Source organism: Scyliorhinus torazame, chromosome 5 (genome assembly GCF_047496885.1).
Source record: "Scyliorhinus torazame isolate Kashiwa2021f chromosome 5, sScyTor2.1, whole genome shotgun sequence".
NCBI classification, from domain to species: Eukaryota; Metazoa; Chordata; class Chondrichthyes; order Carcharhiniformes; family Scyliorhinidae; genus Scyliorhinus; species Scyliorhinus torazame.
The window spans coordinates 152,668,983-152,689,410 of record NC_092711.1 but is presented as its reverse complement, the minus strand read 5'-3'; the positions used below and the strand labels follow the sequence as shown (position 1 = coordinate 152,689,410).

Below are 20,428 nucleotides of genomic sequence, written 5' to 3'. Positions count from 1 at the left end.
GGGCGGGTCTCAAGCCGTTTCTCCACTGCCTGAGCAACCGACAAGAACGGGCAAAAATGTAGTCATCGTGGTGGGGCTGCCGTAGTGGTTCTATCCTTCGAACCAGAAGGGCAGTTACGATTGGGCGTCTGATACCCCAACAAGTGTCTGCAGCCAAGCTAGTTCCTCTGAACAAGTGTCTGGCAACGGTGGGTCTCTGTGGGCAAGTTCTCAGAGGTTTCAGGTGAATTGGCATCTGGCAATGGTTAGTCTCCGAAGGCAAGTTCTCAGAGGTTTCGGCCGAATAGGCGTGTGGCAGTGAGAAAAATTCTCCTGTCGGACATACAACATTGAACAAACTTACAAACAACATAAAACATTCTGCAGGTTCCATCAGAAAGGACAACACTTCTCCCAAGCGGTTCCTTTAAAACATCATCTGGACACCTCAGTTCTCGGTTGCGAACAGGGTCGCAAAGGGGTTGGCGGTTTGGGAGTCAGACCCAAGGTCGTCCTCTTCTCCCGGGTGCCAAACTCTGGAGTGGATTAGGGCTGAAAGGGCTGCCTAGTGTGAGTTGCGGTCGCTCTCGTCGTTGCGGACGAGTCGGTATGAGTTATCTCGGTGCCAGTAATTGGTGTCTAGTTGTGTGGGGACAAAATCGGGGTCGTCAGTGTGGTCCGGTGGTGGTGCTTGTTCAGGAAAGTGATCAGGAAGGGATCACTTGGATCGAAGTCGGAGTCGCTAGGTGTGGGTCCTGGTGCATGGGGATAGTAGGGAGGTGTGCTGTGGCTATCGTCCAAGTCACAGTCGCTGTCTCTGCTGCTGCAGTCTGTGGGCGTTCCGGGGCGGAGTGTATATTTCGGGGATGGAGTCGAGGTCGAGTCCGTGGCTGGGCTGGTCGTGGTGGGGGTTGGTAGGATTATGTTGGCTGTGGGCGGGGTGTGGTGTGCTGTGTCAAGCATGACGTGGTGTGCGTGGTTCGACTGTGTTCCATAAGCTTTCAGCTGGTTTATATGAAACCACGCAGTCTTACCATTGGGGTACTTTATTTTGTAAACGGAAGGGCTTACTTTATCCGCAATGTAATACGGACCCAAGTATTTTGGTGACAGGAATGTGCTGGGGTTATATACAGAAAGCATCACTTGCTGTCAGATACTATACTCAGTCACATGCACTGTCTTGTCGAAACAAGCCTTGCTTTGTTTCTTTCTGGTGCCCAATTTTACTGCAGCTGCTAGCTGAGCCGTTTTAACATTTGCAACTAATGGAGGGCCGTCACTTCGGAGCTGGTCAGGTCCAAACCTAACAAATATTCTGTGCCTTGCATGGGGCATCCGGTCATGAGGGTGTGTGGTGTGTAACCTCTGGAGGTAGAAATAGTGTTACGCAAAAAATCAGCACAAAAGGGAGGACTGAGTCCCAAGTGGTGTTGTTCTGCTGGACCATTTTTCTGAGGGTGGTTTTTAGGGTCCGATTGATGCCCTCCACGATACCACGTGGGTGGTATGCTATGTGGAATTTTTGGGTGATGCCAAATATCGTGAGGGCGTTCTGCATGACACGTCCCGTAAAATGGGAACCTTGGTCAGATTCATAAGAACATAAGAATTAGGAACAGGAGTAGGCCATCTGGCCCCTCGAGCCTGCTCCGCCATTTAATGAGATCATGGCTGATCTTTGTGGACTCAGCTCCACTCTCCGGCCCGTACACCATATCCCCAAATCCCTTTATTCTTTAGAAAGGCAGCCACCTTTTTCTTAAAAACGTTTAAAGAAGGAGCCTCAGCTGCTTCACTGGGCAAGGAATTCCAGAGATTCACAACCCTTTGGGTGAAGAGGTTCCTCCTACACTCCGTCCTAAATCTACTTCCCCTTATTTTGAGGCTATGCCCCCTAGTTCTGCTTTCCCCGACCAGTGGAAACAACCTGCCCGCATCTATCCTACCTATTCCCTTCATAATTTTCTCTGTCTCAATAAGATCCCCCCGCATCCTTCCAAACTCCAATGAGTACAGTCCCAGTCTACTCAACCTCTCGTCATAATCTAATCCCCTCAACTCTGGGATCAACCTAGTGAATCTCCTCTGCACTCCCTACAGTGCCAATATGTCCTTTCTCAGGTAAGGAGACCAAAACTGAACACAATACTCCAGATGCGGCCTCACCAACACCCTATACAATTGCAGCATAACCTCACTAGTCTTGAACTCCATCCCTCTAGCAATGAAAGACAAAACTCGATTAGCCTTCTTAATCACCTGTTGAACCTGCACACCAACTTTTTGCGACTCGTCCACCAGCACACCCAGGTCCCTCTGCACAGCAGCATGTTTTAACATCTTACCGTTTAATAATAATCCATTCTGCTGTTATTCCTCCCAAAATGGATAGCCTCACAATTGGCAACATTGAATTCCATCTGCCAGACCCTAGCCCATTCACCTAACTTATCCAAATCCTTCTGCAGACTTCCGGTATCCTCTGCACCTTTTGCTTTACCACTCATCTTAGTGTCGTCTGCAAACTTTGACACATTGTACTTGGTCCCCAACTCCAAATCGTCTATGTAAATTGTGAACAACTGCGGGCCCAACACTGATCCTTGAGGGACCCCACTAGTTACAGGTTGCCAACCAGAGAAACACCCATTTATCCCCACTCTCTGCTTTCTGTTAGTTAACCAATCCTCTACCCATGCTACCACTTTACCTCAATGCCATGCATCTTTAGTTTATGCAGCAACCTTTTGTGTGGCACCTTGTCAAAAGCTTTCTGGAAATCCAGATATACCACATCCATTGGCTCCCCGTTATCTACTGCACTGGTAACGGCTTCAAAAAATTCTACCAAATTAGTCAGACACGACCTACCCTTTGTGAACCCATGCTGCATCAGCTTTTGGGGATTTATTAATTTTTAATCCAATTAAATTCTCCAGTACTACTTTTTCACTCATGCTCACAATTGTGAGAACCCCTTGGTGTTCTCATGTTTTGGGGAGAATTTCTGTATTTTCCTCCATGAAGCCAGACACAGTGTTTAGTTTCTCTGCCATTTCCTTATTCCCCATTATAAACTCTCCTGTCTCTGTCTGGAATGGACCCACATTGGTCTTTGCTAATCTTTTCCTTTTCACATTTCTATCGGAGCTTTTCCAGTTCTCTCCAGTTTGCTCTCATATTCTATTTTCTCTTTATCAGTTTCTTGATCCTCCTTTGCTAAATTCTAAAACTAGTTCCCAATCCTCAGGCTCACTACTATTTTTGCCACTTTATGAGCCTCTTCCTTGGATCTAATGGAATCTGTAACTTTTCTTGTTCGCTACAGTTGCATCACCATTCCTGTTGGATTTTTGTTTCTTAAAGGAATCTATATCTGAGCAGCTGTGAAAATGAACGGCAGTGCTGAATATAATTGAGAGTAGAAACAATAACAGAAGCCAACTCCTGCAATCAATTGTGAACCTTTTGGTGTCTCAGTAGGTGGGAAGAATTACTGCATCACTTTTCCTGTGGATTTTTGTTCCTGAAAGGAATGTGTATTTGTTGCAAATATGTAATAAATCTTTAAATGCCAGCAAATGTCTGTTTATTGTCTAACCTTTTATTGTAATTTCCCAACCTACCACAGACAACCTGTCCCTCCTACCTCAACAGTTTCATTCTTTGAGAAACACACAGAAAATTTAAACAAAGAACCATGTAACCACCGTAGCCCATCTTCATGGCAACGTGGCATGCTTTAGGGGGTTCCAAACAGAAATGGGAACTAAATATCTTCTAACTTCCAACACATTTCCACTCTTGACCCTTGTGACATTGGAAACCACGTATTCGCAACAAAGCTCAAAGAGCATCAGCCCACTGGAGGAAACGTTGCAAGACCAGTCTTTCCAGTAGAAAGACTATCCGTATTGACCAATTGACAGGATGAATAAATTGCAGTTCTGAATGTAATTGAGAGCAGAAACAACAACAGCAGAATTCAATCCCTGCAATCAATTGTGAACTTGTTGGTGTCTCAGTAGTTGTGATGAAACACAAAATGTGTTCCCACATTGAGAGCAGATGAACGGCCTCTCCCCTGTGCGAACTCGCCGGTGTCTCCGCAGGTGAGATAGATCACTCAATGCCTCCCCTAATCAGAGCAGGTGAATGGCCTCTCCCCGTGTGAACTCGCTGATGTCTCTGCAGGTTAGATGAATGTCGGAATCCTTTCCCACAATGAGAGCAGGTGAATGGCTTCTGCCCAGTGTGAATTCGCTGGTGACTCTTCAAGTGGGATAACTGAGTGAATCCATTACCACACTGAGAGCAGGTGAACGGCTTCTCCCCAGTGTGAAATCGCTCATGTCTCCACAGGGTGGATGAATGTCTGAATCCCTTCCCACACTGAGAACAGATGAACGGCCTCTCCTCTGTGTGAACCCGCTGGTGTATCGTCAGGCTGGATAACTGAGCGAATCTCTTCCCACACTGAGAGCAGGTGAACGGCCTCTCCCCTGTGTGAATTCGCTGGTGTGTCCGCAGGGTGGATAAATCTCTGAATTCCTTCCCACACTGACAGCAGGGGAACGGTCTCTCCCCACTGTGAACTCGCTGGTGTGCCTGCAGGTGGGGTGACTGAGTAAATCCTTTCCCACACTGAGAGCAGGTGAATGGCTTCTCCCCAGTGTGAATTCGCTGATGTGACTTCAGGCTGAATAACGCAGTGAATTCCTTCCCACACTGAGAGCAGGTGAATAGCTTCTCCCCAGTGTGAACTCGCTGGTGTGTCTTCAGGTTGGATACCTGACTGAATCCCTTCCCACACTGATAGCAGGTGAATGGCTTCTCCCCAGTGTGAACCCGTTGGTGTGACTTCAAGCTAGATAACGCAGTGAATCTCTTCTCACACTGAGAGCAGGTGAACGGTCTCTCCCCAGTATGAATTCGCTGATGTGACTTCAGGGTGGATGAATGTCTGAATCCCTTCCCACACTGAGAGCAGGGAAACGGCTTCTCCACAGTGTGAACTCTTTCATGTGACTTCAGGCTGGATAATTCAGTGAATCCCTTCCCACACACAGAGCAGGTAAATGGCCTCTCCCCTGTGTGACTGCGTTGATGAATCTCCAGCTTCGATCGGACTCTGAATCTCTTCCCACAAACTTCACATTTCCACGGTTTCTCCATGTTTTGGGTGTCCTTGAGTCTCTCCAGGTCGGACAATCAGTTGAAACCTCATCCACACACAGAACACGTGTACGGTCTCTCCCTGCTGTGAATGGTGTGATGTTTTTTCAGGCTGTGTAACTGGTTAAAGCTCTTTCCACAGTCAGTGCTCTGGAACACTCTCACTCGGGTGTGTGTGTCTCGGTGCTTTTCCAGTCACATTGATGTTTAAAATCTTTTCAAGCAGACAGATTAGTCAAACATTTCTCCTTCTAGATTCAAAGGCCGATGATATTCAGGTCCCAAGGACTCAGTCAGATCAAGATGTGACTTTTGCGATTTCTGTCTGTAATTCCTCCTTTTCTAATATCCTGTAAAAACAAATTACAAAAATCATCACTGTCAGTACAGGATAGAAATTCAGAACAGACAATTCTAGTTCCTAGAGAACATTCTTTCCTCTCTCATTCCCAAAAGCTGTAAATCTCCATCCCACACGCTCTCCCTCCATTCTCACTCTGCTGTATCTAATATTCACCCCTCCAATTTTCCTGAAGGTGCTGATTCAGCCCCCCCCCCGCCTCCCTCCCCCCCCCGCCCGCCTCCCTCCCCCCCCCCGCCCGCCTCCCTCCCCCCCCCCGCCCGCCTCCCTCCCCCCCCCCCCGCCCGCCTCCCTCCCCCCCCCCCCGCCCGCCTCCCTCCCCCCCCCCCCGCCCGCCTCCCTCCTCGGCAACACAAACCATAATCAGCCTATGGATGTCCAGGTCCTGGATGTTCCTAAACACCCACCTCAAAGTCCACATATTCACAATTCAGGCATAAACGATCACCAGGACCATTGGCATCCCCTCCAACTTCCCACTAACCATCACATACCCACCCCCTGGATCGGCCACAATGTTCCCCCACCTCAAAAGCCACTCACTTATTAACCAACACCGCCATCACCCTTGTCTTCATGTCTAAGCTGGTACGGGAATCCCTGCCCCACCCACCCCTTCCTTAGCCTTGTCTGATTTTCCACCTTTATGTGCGTCTCCTGCAAGAACACAATGTCCGCATTCAAATTCATCAGATGCGCAAGAACACGCGATCGTTTAACCGGCCCATTCAACCCGAGATATAGATTTCAAAAGCAGGGAGGTCATGTTGGTATTGTGTAGAACTTTGGTAGGCCACAGCTGGAGTCACGCTCTGACAAATGACATTTGGTAGGCAAGTCAGGTGTTTTTCATGCATCGGTGATGACTTGATTGGCCGAAGGGCCTTATCGGTGCTGTAGTCTGTGATTCTGAGAGAGAGAGACTTGGGCCAACCTGTCCAGAGTCTGCACCCTCCCTGGATTCACTTCCTTTCCCTTCAGTTGCTGCAAGTGACCAACTGAAAGTCAGAATGAGAAAAGAAATGGAAAGGGGAGAAAAGAAAGTGTTTTACTTTCAGATGTTGGAGTCAGGAGGACGTTTCAATCTGTGTGAAGCTCAATCTTCATTCACACAAAGCCCGCGCTCTGATTGACTGGAGGACCAGAGTCCTTCCGGTCCTCCCATTGGTCAATACCTGAGGAGAAAGGTCAGGGATGGGCACTTTCGTATATGCGCAGCTTTTCCTCTACATTGAACATGCGCAGCTTTTTCTCCACCTTGAACATGCGCAGTGGCGGAGATCACCAAGCGGCTTCTCCCTGTGGCCGCAGCCGGTTGCCTGGAAACCTTGTCCTGAGGAGGTGTTGGGGGAACAAGAGCAGCCGCGCCCGCGCGCCGGTCTGCGCACTGGAATCCGGAAACGTCATTGTGGAGCAGAATGATTTCTATTGGCTGGTTCAGGCAGCTCTATTGTGACGTCAGGATGACTCAGAGGGACGTACCCAGCTCAGCCTCCTATTGGTGCAATATCACTGGTGACAGAAACACGATGCTGCGGATTGGACAGCAGCTCAGCGCCCCGGAGGGATGAGCCCCTCCTGCGCCATGTGGGCTTGGGTCCCGGCGCCATCAGAGACCAATGGGAATCCGAGGAGGACCGGATGGACACGGGTCTTCCTGCCAATCAGAGTGCTGTCTCTGTGGTGATGGCTGCAGGGAGATTCTCCAGGAAGCTGCTGCTCCTCTGCCTCTGAATGAATCTGAATGCAGAGTGACGTTCACACAGACTGAAACTTCCTCCTCTGTCCAATCTCTGTGAGTAAAACACTTTCATTTATCCCCCTTTCCATCTCTTTTCCCCCTTGTCGCTGGCAGGCCCGTGCAAGTGCGGAATTTGGCACTGTACCCCTCGTTGGTGTCGGGGGGGGGGGGGGGGTTGTTTTGGCGATCTATGGTGGGATTATGGAGGAGGACAAGGAGTCCATGGAAAGGATTAAGGCCAAGTGGGAGGAAGAGTTTGGGATGGTGTTGGAGGGAGGACTATGGTGTGAGTTGCTGCGGAGGGTTAACACCTCAACATCGCGTGTGAGGCTGGGGTTGATTCAATTGAAAGTTGTGTACAGGGTGTAATGAAGGTGAGGATGGGCCGGTTGTACAAGGGGGTGGGGGGATAGCTGTTAGCGGTGTGGGAGGGGTTCAGCCAATCAAGTCCACATGTTCTGGTACTGCCCAAAGTTGGAGAAATTTTGGGGGTCAATTTTCAGCACCATGTCTGAGGGTCTGCACGTGGATTTGGAGCCGGGTCCCCTGGAGGCCATATTCGGGTGTCAGACCTGCTGGAGCTGCAGAAGGGTGAGTGGGCAGATGTTTCAGCCTTCGCCTTGTTGATTGCCTGCAGACGGGACCTGTTGAGGTGGAGAGCAGCTTCCTCACCCCCCCCCCCCCCCCCCCCCCCCACCACCACCACCATCGGGCCTCGGCATGGCTGGGGGATCTAATGGAGTTCTTGTATTCAGAGAAGGTGAAATTTGCTCTGAGGGGCAGATGAGGGGTTCACCAGAGATGGGTTTTGTTTGTGTTATATTTTGGGGATCTGGTGACCGTCAAAGAGCAGGAGGGCAGTTTGGAGGTTTGGGTGAAAGGCGTTGGGGTTTAGGTCTGTTTTTTTGTTGTACAAATGATAAAATTTTGAAAACTTGAATAAAAATATTTTAAAATAATATAAACTTCAGGGGGCAGCACGGTGGCACAATGGTTAGCATTGCTGCCTCACAGTGCCGAGGTCCCAGGTTCGATCCCGGCTCTGGGTCACAGTCTGTGTGGAGTTTGCAGAATCTCCCCGTATTTGCGTGGGTTTCGCCCCCACAACCCAAAGATGTGCAGGGTAGGTGGATTGACCATGCTAAATTGCCCCTTAATTGGAAAAAATGAATTCATAGAATTTACAGTTCAGAAGGCGGCCATTCGGCCCATCGAGTCTGCACCGGCTCTTGGAAAGAGCACCCAACCCAAGGTCAACACCTCCACCCTATCCCCATAACCCAGTAACACCACCCAACACCAAGGGCAATTTTGGACACTAAGGGCAATTTATTATGGCCAATCGACCTAACCTGCACATCTTTGGACTGTGGGAGGAAACCGGAGCACCCGGAGGAAACCCACGCACACATGGGGAGGATGTGCAGACTCCGCACAGACAGTGACCGAAGCCGGAATCGAACCTGGGACCCTGGAGCTGTGAAGCAATTGTGCTATCCACAATGCTACCGTGCTGCCCCCTGAAGTGGGTACTCTAAATTTTTTTTTTTTAAATGTCATATCAAAATCTGACAGCGTTACTCAATTCATTGAATATCAACGGCTTTTAAATCCAGGAGGATCAATGTTTGATTGTTCCGTCTGCTTCAAAAGGTTTAAAACATCAGTGTGACTGGAAGAGACCGAGACACACACCCGAGTGAGAGTGTTCCAGTTCACTGACTTGTGGAAAGAACCTGAAAAAGCATTGCACCATTCACAGCGGGCAGAGACCGTACAGGTACTCTGTGTGAGTCTTCAACTGATTGTCTAACCTTGAGAGACAGCAGGACACACCCGCACCATGGAGAAATGATGGAAATGCACCAGTGCATTCACACTGGGGAGAGACCGTTTAGCTGTTCTCACTGCACAAAGAAGTTTAGAAGGTCATCCACACTGCGGAGACACCAGCGAGGTTTCGCTGTCCATCTACAGTGGAAACCCATTGACACAGTCACACCAGGGTGTGACCATTCTGCTGCTCTGTGTGGGAAAGGATTCAGTGTTCCATCCAGCCTGTGGCCACACCAGTGAGTTCATACTGACGAGAGGCCGTTTGCCTGCTCTGACTGTGGGAAGAGATTCAATACTTCATCCCACCTAATAATAAAAATCTTTATTAGTGTCACAAGTAGGCTTCCATTATCACTGCAATAAAATTACCGTAATCGCCACACTACGGCACCTGTTCAGGTACAGTGAGGGAGAATTCAGAATGTCGAATTCACATAACAAGCACGTCGTTCGGGACTTGTGGGAGGAAACTGGAGCACCCGGAGGAAACCCATGCAGTCACTGGGAGAATGTGCAGACTCTGCACAGACACTGACTCAAGCTGGGAATCGGTCCCGGGTCCCTGGTACGAGCCAGCTGATGGGGAGTGCAGGAGCGCCCAGGGTGGTCACTGAATACATTGTGGGAATTGCCCATTTAAAGAGGCTGCCTTGACTTGCTGGTCTGAGAATCCACCCCTTGTCCCTCTGTGTGACGCTGGCTGAGAATAGACATCGGGGCTGCTCAATGTACTGAAAGCCATTTGCTTCTGTTCTCCTTGTCTAAAATCAAATTGGAAGGAAAGGGAGACAACTGAAACGGGGAAAAGGGAATTCCAGACATTATTGACATCACTGTACATATTGCAGACACACATTTATTTATCTTTGATCACAGAATCTCACCACACAGGCCATTCGGCCCATCATGCCTGTGCTGGCTCTTTGAAAGAAGTAATCATTTTGTCCCACTATCATGCCCTTTCCCCATGAACCCTGAAAACTAGTCCCTTTCTAATTATCCAACTCCTTGTGTTGAATCTGCTTCCACCAGCCTGTCAGGCAGTGCATTCTGGATCAAGTTTCATCTTCCTCATTTCCCCACTGGCTTTTATGTGAATCAGGACTGAGAGCAGGGCGGTGAGTTGAAATGGCAAACGACAGGAAGGTCTGGGAACTGCTTGCGGATGGACTGGAGGTGTTCTGCAAAGCCTGGAAAAATATATTAATTTTGCTTCGGTTTGCACCCCTCTATCACCTCCACATGGTCTGTCTCCAACACTTCCCTTTCCTTCCTTGACCTTTCTATTTCAATTTCTGAGATAGACAGTCCACTAATATCCATTACAAACCTACCGACTGCCACGGCTACGTCGACTCCAGCACTTCATGTCCCACATCCTGCAAGGACTCCATCCCATTCCCTCAGTTCCTTCACCTCCGTCACATCTGTTCCGATGATGCCATTTTCCAAAATGGTGCTGCTGACATGTCTTCATTCTTCCTTAACCGTGGCTTCCCACCCACTGTGGTCAACGGGGCTCTCACCCGTGTCCGACCCATCTCCCACACCTCTGCCCTCCCCCTCGCTCCTCCCTCCCAGAACCACTGAATCCCCACTGTCCTCACTTTTCACCCCACCAGCCTCCGCATTGAAGAAATCATCCTCCGCCAGTTCTGCTAACTCCAGCAAGATTCCACCACCAAACACAGCTTCCCCTCACTCCCCCTGTCAGCATTTGGAATTCTCCACCCCAGAGGACTGTGGAACCTCAGTCATCAAGTATTTTCAAGACAGAGGTTGCTAACGTTTCAAGGGAGTGAAGTTATCGAGGGATATGGGGGACAGTGCGGGAAAATGGTGCTGAGGTAGATCGGCCAATGCTCTCATTGAATGGTTGAGCAGGTTCGAATGGCCGACTGCAGCTCCGATGTGTTATGGTCCCTGTGTCCAGGGCAGGAAGCAATGAGCATGGATCTGTCAATCAGCCTGAATCAGCACCTTCAGGAGAATTGGGAAGGTGAATATTAGATACAGTGAATGGAGGGAGAGTGTGTGGGATGGATATTTACAGATGTTGCAGAATGCAAGAGAAAAGAAAGTTCCAGAGAAACTAGAATTGTTTGTTCTGAATTTCTATCCTGTACTTAGTGATGTCTTTTGTAAATTGTTTTAACAGGAGATTCGAAGAGGACAAATTACAGACAGAAATCTAATACATGTCGTCTGGATCTGACAGTCCCTCAATTCCTTGGGACCTGAATATCATTGGCCTTCGAATCTAAAGGAGAAATGTTTGCCTCATCAGTCAACTTCAAAAGATTTTAAACATCATTGAGACTGGAAAAACACCCGAGTGAGAGTGTTCCAGAGCACTGACTGTGGAAAGAGCTTTAACCAGTTATACAGCCTGAAAAAACATTGCACCATTCACAGCGGGAAGAGACCCTACACGTGTTCTGTGTGTGGACGACGCCTCAACTGATTGTCCGAACTGGACAGACACGAGGAGACCAAAAACATGGAGAAACCATGGACATGTGAGGACTGTGGGAAGGGATTCACAGCACCGTCTGTGCTGGAAATTCATCGGCGCATTCACACTGGGGAAAGGCCATTCACCTGCTCTCAGTGTGGAAAAGGATTCACTCAATTCTCTGACCTGCAGAGACATCGGCGAGTTCACACTGGGGAGAGACCGTTCACCTGCTCTCAGTGTGGGAAGAGATTCACTCGGTTATCCATCCTGCAGTCACACCAGAGAGTTCACACTGGGGAGTGGCCATTATACTGCTCTCAGTGTGGGAAGGGATTCAGTCATTCATCTACCCTGCAGGCACACCAGAGAGTTCACACTGGGGAGAAGCCATTCACCTGCTCTCAGTGTGGGAAGGGATTCACTCAGTTGTCCCAACTGCGGACACACCAGAGAGTTCACACTGGGGAGAGACCGTTCACTTGCCCTCAGTGTGGGAAGAGATTCAAACGTTCATCTGCCCTGCAGAAACATCTGCAAGTTGACACTGGGGAGAGGCCGTTCACCTGCTCTCAATGTGGGAAGGGATTCACTGAGTTATCCAGCCTGCAGAGACATCAGCGAGTTCACACTGGGGAGAGGCCGTTCACCTGCTCTCAGTGTGGGAAGGGATTCACTCAGTTATCCCACCTGCAGGCACACCAGCGAGTTCACACTGGGGAGAAGCCGTTCACCTGCTCTCAGTGTGGGAAGGGATTCGCTCAGTTATCCCACCTGCGGAGCCACCAGCGAGTTCACACTGGGGAGAGGCCATTCACCTGCTCTCAGTGTGGGAAAGGATTCTCTCGGTTACCCACCCTGCGGACACACCAGCGAGTTCACACTGGGGAGAGGCCGTTCACCTGCTCTGAGTAGGTGAGATATTCAGTGATCCATCCCAACTATGGAGACACTGCCGAGTTCTCACTGGGGAGAGGCCGTTCACCTGCCCTCAGCGTAGGAGGTATTTTGTGTTTCATCACATATGCTCACACCCCAAGTTCACAATTGATTACAGGGGTTGGATTCCGCTGGTCTGCTCTCAATTGCATCCAGGACTGCATTTTGTTAATTCTGTCAGTTGATCAATAGGGATGGGCGGAGGGTTTCTTCCTGCTGGACTGGTTGGTCTCACAAATTTGCCTCCAGTGGGCTGATGATCATTGAGCCATGTTGTGAATTCCTGGCTTCAACTTTCACGAGGATCACAGAGCGAAAGGGTGTTTGGTGGTGTAGCTATCTGGGATGGCCACTTACAAAGACACATGGACATTTGCAAAGCCTCAAGGGAAATATGGCCAATGTAAGATTCAGGCAGGCCTAAATGTATATTTGTAAGCAGAACCAGACAGGATCGAAACCCCCAGCCGATTTGCATGCTAATGACCCATTTCCTTAAGACAATGGAACTGGTACTCAGGTATCCAATACAATTCCAGACACATCGGCGCCACTCCCTTTACTCAGGAAGCATAAACAGCCAAGGTCAATGACCGCTCAGGACCCGCCCAGCCATCAAGGCACCCTCCCCTTTATTGGCTCGGCTCGAAGGCAGTGATCGAGGACTGACGAATTATTGGGTCCAAATCTGAGGACCGCCCAAAAGAGCGTGAAACCCCCCCAGGATAAAGAGAGACACTGCCATGTGTTCGGTCTCTTTTGGACCTGGCGCTCCGGCAACGTCTGACTCCATCTGCAGCACCTCGACCAGAAGCAAGTTCAAGTTCAACGCTCGCTACCAAACGGATGAGCCTAGCTGAACCACAGTTACTTCTCCAGACCCAGCAAATCCAGATTCGAACAAAGGCCACTGTTCCTCTGACCTAAGCCGGGTGCCAGAAGTTAAGTACAGGTTGTCATAGTGATAGGTGTAATTTAGCTCGTAGTGTTTATGTTGCATGTGTAAGTTAATCTTGTGTGTAAATAAAGTATTATTGATCTTGAACTAACTAACTGGTTGCTTGGGTCTTTGATCGATATCCGATTGAACCTTGTGGCGGTATCATTTGATACCTGGTGACTCTGAAAGCATATCCTATTCATATCTAGATTAAGAAGGGCAACCTTATTAGCTGCCATATTTATAGCAAGTAAATATAGCAACAGTGGTTGGAAGATATTTAGTTCCCATTTCTGTTTGAAACCTCTGAAAGCATGCCACGTTGCCATGAAGATGGGCTATGGTGGTTACATGGTTCCTTTGTTTAATTTATCTACGTGTTTTTCACAAAGAAAACTGTCGAGGTTTGAAAGGCAAGTTGTTTGTGGTAGATTGGAACATTACAACAATAGATATGACAATAGACAGGCAATCACTAATTTTTAAGGTATTATTACATGTTGACATCAAATGTAGACTCCTTTAAGGAACAAACAGCCACAGGAAAAGTGATGCAACTGTGGCTAATGAGAACATTTAAGGATTCCATTAGATCAAAGGAAAAGGCTCCTAAAGAGGCCAAAATAGCCGTACGCCTGTGGATTGGTGATTGATTTAGAATTCAGCAAAGGAGGACTAATAAATTGTTAAAGAGAAAATAGAATATGGGATTAAACTGACGAGAAACATAAAAAAACGACTGGAAAAGCTCCTATGAGAATGTGAAAAGAAAAAGATTAGCAAAGACCAATGTGGGTCCATTCCAGGCTTGGACAGGAGAGTTTATAATGGGGAATAAGGAAATGTCAGAGAAACTAAACAATGTGTATCTGTCTTCACGGAGGAAGACACAGAAATCGTCCCAAAAACACGAGAGATCCAAGGGGACTCGTGAGCACGAGGAACGGGGTGGGGTCAGTTAATCCTTGTTGCACTTGTCTTCTTCAATATTCTCTTGGCTGCCTGGGAGTGGCAGTGGTCACTTGATCGGCTAGAGCAGGGCAGGAGTAACTGTGTTTATTGGGTCGGGCGGAGGGTTTGTTGGGTGGTGGAGTGAGTTTCCCTCCCTGAGTTGTCCCCTTTGGAGGCCCTGGTCTGCTCCTCCTCTGATCCTCCTCCACAGCCTGGTATGGCAACTGCTCGGGGCAAGACCATTAGAAACTAGAGAGAGTCGTGAACACAGCCCAGTCCATCACGTGAACCCGCCTCCCATCCATTGACTCTGTCTACACCTCCCGCTGCCTTCGGAAAGCAGGCAGCATAATCAAAGACCTCTCCCACCCGGGTTATTCTCTCTTCCAACCTCTTCTATCAGGCAGTGAGATACAAACGTCTGAGAACACGCACCAACAGATAAAAAACAGCTTCTTCCCTGCTGTCACCAGACTCCTGAATAACTCTCTTATGGACTGAACTGACCTCTTCACACACCTTCTCCACTGAGTAGTACTGCGCTCCGTATGCTTCACCCGATGCCTGTGTCTATGTATTTACATTGTGTATTTATCTATGTCCTATGTTTTGTTTTTCATGTATGGAACGATTTGTATGGACTGTACGCAGAACAATACTTTTCACTGTACCTCGGTGCACGTAACAATAAAACCAATCAATCAAATCGTCAATCAATCCTCTCGGGATAGGTTCCACTGGGGAGGTAGTAACCTGTGGGTTGGAGGGTTTGAGTGAGAGTTTGAGTGTTGTGGATCAATGATGTTTGAGCCCTCATTGGGTCTGAGGGTGAGGCTGAGGGGGGAGATAGGCACCCTGCTCCAAGTGGGATTATATAGTGACTTCCTGAATGCCCTCCTTGTTGAAGCAGGGTCTCCCGTGGGGAGGCAGTGTTTTGTTGCCAATGAAGCTACGCAGCTTTGCCCCGAGTATCCTTTTTGTGACGGTTCTTTGATTGGGCAGATGTTGAATCTTTATTGTAGTGTGAATAAAGAACATCAGACGTTGTTTCATAAACAGTTATTTATTACTAACACTACACTAACGAATTACTAAAATGTCTAAGATTAATACAGTTGGAAATAATGGTCTAACACTAACTTACACTAAGATACTACAGAGCTACTTGAATATGCGACTGCTGCAAACTCCTAACCAACACCTTCTCCTGGAACACATGGTTTGTCAGGGTCATGTCTGCATACTCACACCACCTGGTGGTCGGATGCTGGAACTACAACAGTTATACATATATTATTATTTACGTACAGATGATAATATAGATGACAATCTACTTATCACATATGGTGCTGGTTCTTGCCTGGCATCCTTTGGCCAATCCTGCTGTTCCTCTCTTTTGGAGTTACTTTTCCTTGAGGCGGTAGCGTACTGATGTAGGCCCCGATTTGGTATATTGTATCTCGGGGGTTTCCTTTGCCGTGAGCGGGGATTGAGGATCGCACCCCTCCTGAGATGCTGAGTTGTTGGGTGCCTTCACAAATTTTCCTCTCCTTGTGGGTGGAATCTCCTTGGTGGAGGACGGTATGAATCGTCTTGTGTGCACTGCCCTCGGATGTGGTGAGAGAGGAGTGAGGTTGGGTGAGTCCTGCACAGTGTGACTATCCTTGCTTTCCTGACTCCTGTGTACGAGGGTGTACAGGGCCGGGCCAGGTCTTGTACTGTGGTCACTTTCCTGTTGTCCCCTTTTGCTTGGGAGGTTCCTTCTTGGCCGGGTGTCCTGAGAGGCTGAGTGAGGTTTCGAATGAGCAGCTTTTTCCCTTTTTGTCTTGTGGTGAGGGGTGTACGTCAGGGGACCGTGTGCTCAGGGCTGTATCTTGGTCCCTGTTATCCTGAGATCCTCTGCTTTTGGTAGTACTTTTAAAAATCCTGTCATTGTTAGTCTCTTGGAAGCTGCATCGATTAGAATTTGAACCAATTGTGTGAATATTTGCTGGTCTTCTCTGCGTAATTGTGTTGAGTGATTGTTCTGTGCTGTGCTGGAGTTGGGGTTTTATTGCGACCTTTTAGGACGAGTGTCCTTGTTGATTTTTTTCTGAAATTTATGTCTGTTATTTTGGGGTTAAAGAATCGTTGACTGGTTCCTGCAACAGTACAGACAGGTCTTGTACCCGAGAAGGGGACATAAGGATGTGTTATTGATGCCTCTGGTGTGACTGGAGCTGGGGGAGATTTATTCTGACGCCCGCCCTAACCTGGCGCCGTGATCTTATCCTGGACTGTGGTGGGCGGTGGGAACACTCGATACGTGGGAGGGTGTGCACCGTTTCACCATGTTTTCATGGCCTTTTCCTCCTCTCCCTTTTATCCATTGGACATATGGATGCACCAAATTTAATGATTATACTGACCCATCTGTATTGTCGTCCTTCTGTCCTCTCCTGTATTTCTGTATTGCTGAGACATTTCTGCTGTGCTGCACCAATCCTGAGCTTTTGTTGGATATTTGTTAAAATGGAAAAACATCAATAAAAATATAAATTAAAAAAACCTACAAATATCTGAAACATTGGAACTTGTTCCTCCCAGACTCACTCACTCTCCATATCTTCCCCCATCGTGGAAGTCTCACTGCTGGAAAGACCGATCTCCCGTAACAGAAACCTCCCTCTGAAGGAACATTCCATTCGACTTTGGATTCTGGACACATGGAAAACCATAACTTGTATTTTATTGTGGTCATCCCCGGAACCCTCTTCCTTTTTCCTTATCCCCCGAAACCAACCTCTTTATTTCATCTTACCTTGAGTTTGCTGTGCAAGTTATTCACAGAGAATTGGAACATTCTCCGATTTTGGGCCTGTCTGGAGAATCCGTGGCATTTTACGTGGGAAAAATGGGCGAGGTCCCAGCACCGATCCTCTGACTGGTGAGGGGCTAGCAGCCACGGACGTAAAACGCACGGCCTCCACAAAATAAACAGCCAGAGAATGGCCATGTCCGTGACCGCACATGGGCATGGCGATGAGCTGCAGCAGTCGCGCTGTACAACATGTCGGCTGCGCGCGGACCTGACCTGCCAGATAGTGCCCCCCCCCACTGGACCTCCCCTCGCCGAAGACCCCCCCCCCCTCTCCACCGGCCAGCAGGAAGGCCCCCCCCCCCACACTTCGCCAACTGTGGAGCCATTGGAACAGTCCGCAACTGCCACGCAGGTTCCCGCACGGCTGGGACCACACGTCAACTGCATAGTTGGGCGCTCGGCCCATCAGGGGCGAAGCATCAGGGGAGGGCCTTCAGCTAACATCCTGAGGCTGTCCCAATGGCATGCGGCGTACTCCTCGATGACGCCGTTTTGGAGGGTACGGAGTCTCCAAAAACCGGCGCCACCCCCGATTCAGTCGGAAAAAGGAATTCTCTGCCTGATCGCTGATTACAAAATCACCGTCGGCAAGCGGAGAATCCCGCCCCCTGTCCCTTTAATCAGTGAGAGATCCTGGGCCAAATTCTCCAATTCCGAGGCTAAGTGCGGAGTATCTGTGGCGTTTTACATGGAAATAAATCTGCGCAGCCCCCTCCCCCATGCTGCGACCGGTGAGGGGTTGGCAGCCACGCCACAAAAAGCTCTCGGCCTCCATGAAATAAATAGCTGGGTCTGTGGCCCCCCTGGCCACACCCTCGCCAGAACAGAGATCCTGTCCTTTTAATCAGAGAGAGACCCTGTCCCTGGAACAGAACAGAGATCCTGTCCCTTTAATCAGAGTGACCCTGTCCCTGCAACAGAACAGAGATCCTGTCCCTTTAATCAGAGAGAGACCCTGTCCCTGGAACAGAACAGAGATCCTGTCGCTTTAATTAGAGAGTGACCCTGTCCCTGGAACAGAACAGAGATCCTGTCCCTTTAATCAGAGAGACCCTGTCCTTGGAACAGAACAGCGGCGGTGGGACAGTCGATAAGGGTGAGAGGGGCGGTGTATGAGTATGGGGAGAAGGCAAGCAGGATGCTACTGCACCAGTTGAGGAAACAGGAGGCTGCGCGGGAGATCGGGAAAATGAAGGACGCGGGAGGGGATATGGTCTTGGACCTGGCGGGGGTGAATGGGGTGTTTAGGGGCTTTTATAGCAAGCTGTACGAGTCGGAACCCCCAGCCGGGACGGAGGCGATGAGGCGGTTTATAGAGGGGCTGGAGTTCCCAAAGGTGGATGAGCTGGTGGGGCCCCAATTGGGCTGGTAGAAGCGGTGAAGGGGCTGGAGGTGATGCAACTGGGCAAGGCCCCGGGTCCGGACGGGTTCCCGGTGGAATTTTATAAGAAATTCTCGGGGGGGTATTGGGGCCGCAGCTGGTAAGGGATTTTAACGAGGCAAGGGAGCTGGGAGTGCACCCCCGACATTGTCGCAGGCTTCGTTCTCCCTCATTGTGAAGTGGGAAAAGGACCCGGAACAATGTGGGTCATAGAGACCGATCTCTGTGCTACGTGTTGGCTAAGATCTTGACCTCGAGAATAGAGGATTGTGTCCCAGGGGTGATAGGGGAGGATAAGGCGGGGTTTGTGAAGGGGAGGCATTTGGCGGCCAACATCAGGAGGCTACTCAATGTGACCATGATACCTCCAGAGGGACAAGAGGTCGAGGTGGTGGTCACCATGGATGCAGAGTATGCTTTGATCGAGTGGAGTGGGACTATTTGTGGGAGGTCCTGGGGCAGTTTGGATTTGGGCAGGTTTTGTGGACTGGGTCTGGTTGTTATACCAGGGACCGTTGGCATTTATACGGACAAACCGGGTGATTTCAGATTATTTCAGGCTGCACTGGGGGACGAGGCAGGGATGCCATTCTCCCCACTGCTGTTTGCCCTGGCAAAAGAACCGTTGGCGATGGACTGAGAGCGTCAGGGGATAGTGGGATTGTGGATATTATGAAAGAGACCATCCTTTTAGCCAGACAAATAAATGTGTCAAGCTGAGGGAGCAAAGGATGTCACTGTCTTTAAGAGAGAGAGAGAGACCTGGGCCAAGCTTTCCAGAGTCTGCACCCTCCCTGGATTCATTTCCTTTCCCTTCAGTTGCTGCAAGTGACCAATTGAAGGTGAGAATGAGAAAAGAAATGGAAAGGAGGAGAGAAGAAAGTGTTTTACTCACAGATGTTGGAGACAGGAGGAAGTTTTCAGTCTATGTGAAGCTCAATCTTCATCCTTCCGGTCTGAGCTCTTCCCATTGGTGAACACCTCAGCAGGAAGGTCAGGGGGTGGGCTTTCCCGCACGTACGCAGCCGCTCCTCTCTCCCTGCCGAGGGGAGGGGAAATCACCGAGGCTTCTCGCTCTGGCCGGAGTTGATGGTCGGTTGCCTGGAAACTTTTTCTCGAGGAGGGGGAACAATGAGTGGGGCGGGGCTGCTGTATCCGCGCGCCTGACCTGCGCACTGGAACACTGGGACATCACCGCGGATTCCTGTGCGTGCTCAGGAAGGTTGTTGACCAATGGGAAGAGTTAGTAAACCGGAAGGACTCTCTGCCACCATCCAATCAGCTCCCCCGTTGTCTGAATGTGGAAGCTGACTAAGCAAAACTGGGACCTCACACAGACTGAAAGACTTCCTCCTGTCTCTAACATCTGTGAGTAAAACACTTTCTTTTCTCCCCCTTTCCATTTCTTTTCTCATTCTCACCTTCAATTGGTCACTTGCAGCAAATGAAGGGAAAGGAAGTGAATCCAGGACGGGTGCAGACTCTGCAAAGGCCCAGGCCTCTCTCTTAAAGACACTGACATCCTTTGCTCCCTCAGCTTGACACATTTATTTGTTCACAATTAAAGGGCTGGTTTTTCCAGGAGATGGCTGACATTTAAGAAGACAGTAAATTAATGTCGGACAAACACATGGCTCGTGTTGTTATATGGTACAGATTAGATATAGTATTTTTGGTTCTGTAGTACATTAGAGTACATTTATTATTATTTCTAGCCTTGTAATATTGTACTGTAGCTATGTTATATATTACCAGTCATCTCTTCCCCCAGACGGTTATTAGTCTCTGGATTTCTCTTCCACAGGGA

At 49.1% G+C, this 20,428-nt stretch overlaps 2 protein-coding genes across 3 annotated transcripts in view; one reads left to right on the top strand and one right to left on the bottom strand.

Annotated features, from left to right (window-relative positions):
• LOC140417980 (uncharacterized) overlaps positions 1 to 20,428 on the top strand; it is a 71,261-nt gene that overhangs the window by 42,651 nt on the left and 8,182 nt on the right. Inside the window, exons 4-5 of the mRNA XM_072501411.1 lie at positions 11,569 to 12,462; positions 13,957 to 14,074. Coding sequence (XP_072357512.1) covers positions 11,569 to 12,462; positions 13,957 to 14,074 — 1,012 coding nt within the window. The remainder of the gene's footprint in view (positions 1 to 11,568; positions 12,463 to 13,956; positions 14,075 to 20,428) is intronic.
• LOC140422128 (uncharacterized) lies at positions 3,555 to 7,000 on the bottom strand. Of its 2 annotated transcripts, none has more exons than XM_072507125.1 (2): positions 6,694 to 7,000; positions 3,555 to 5,507 (listed from the first exon to the last, which is right to left on the bottom strand). In XM_072507125.1, exon 2 carries the CDS (start codon positions 5,155 to 5,157, stop codon positions 4,105 to 4,107), a length of 1,053 nt encoding a protein of 350 aa, XP_072363226.1. In that variant the 5' UTR covers positions 5,158 to 5,507; positions 6,694 to 7,000; the 3' UTR covers positions 3,555 to 4,104. The 2 variants fall into 2 exon arrangements, with proteins under 2 accessions (XP_072363226.1, XP_072363227.1); XM_072507126.1 differs by having other exon boundaries at positions 6,776 to 7,000.

Bases quoted from the DNA above. Each gene is read 5' to 3' on its own strand.
- LOC140422128 (XM_072507125.1), bottom strand. From the start codon at position 5,157: ATGGAGAAACCGTGGAAATGTGAAGTTTGTGGGAAGAGATTCAGAGTC.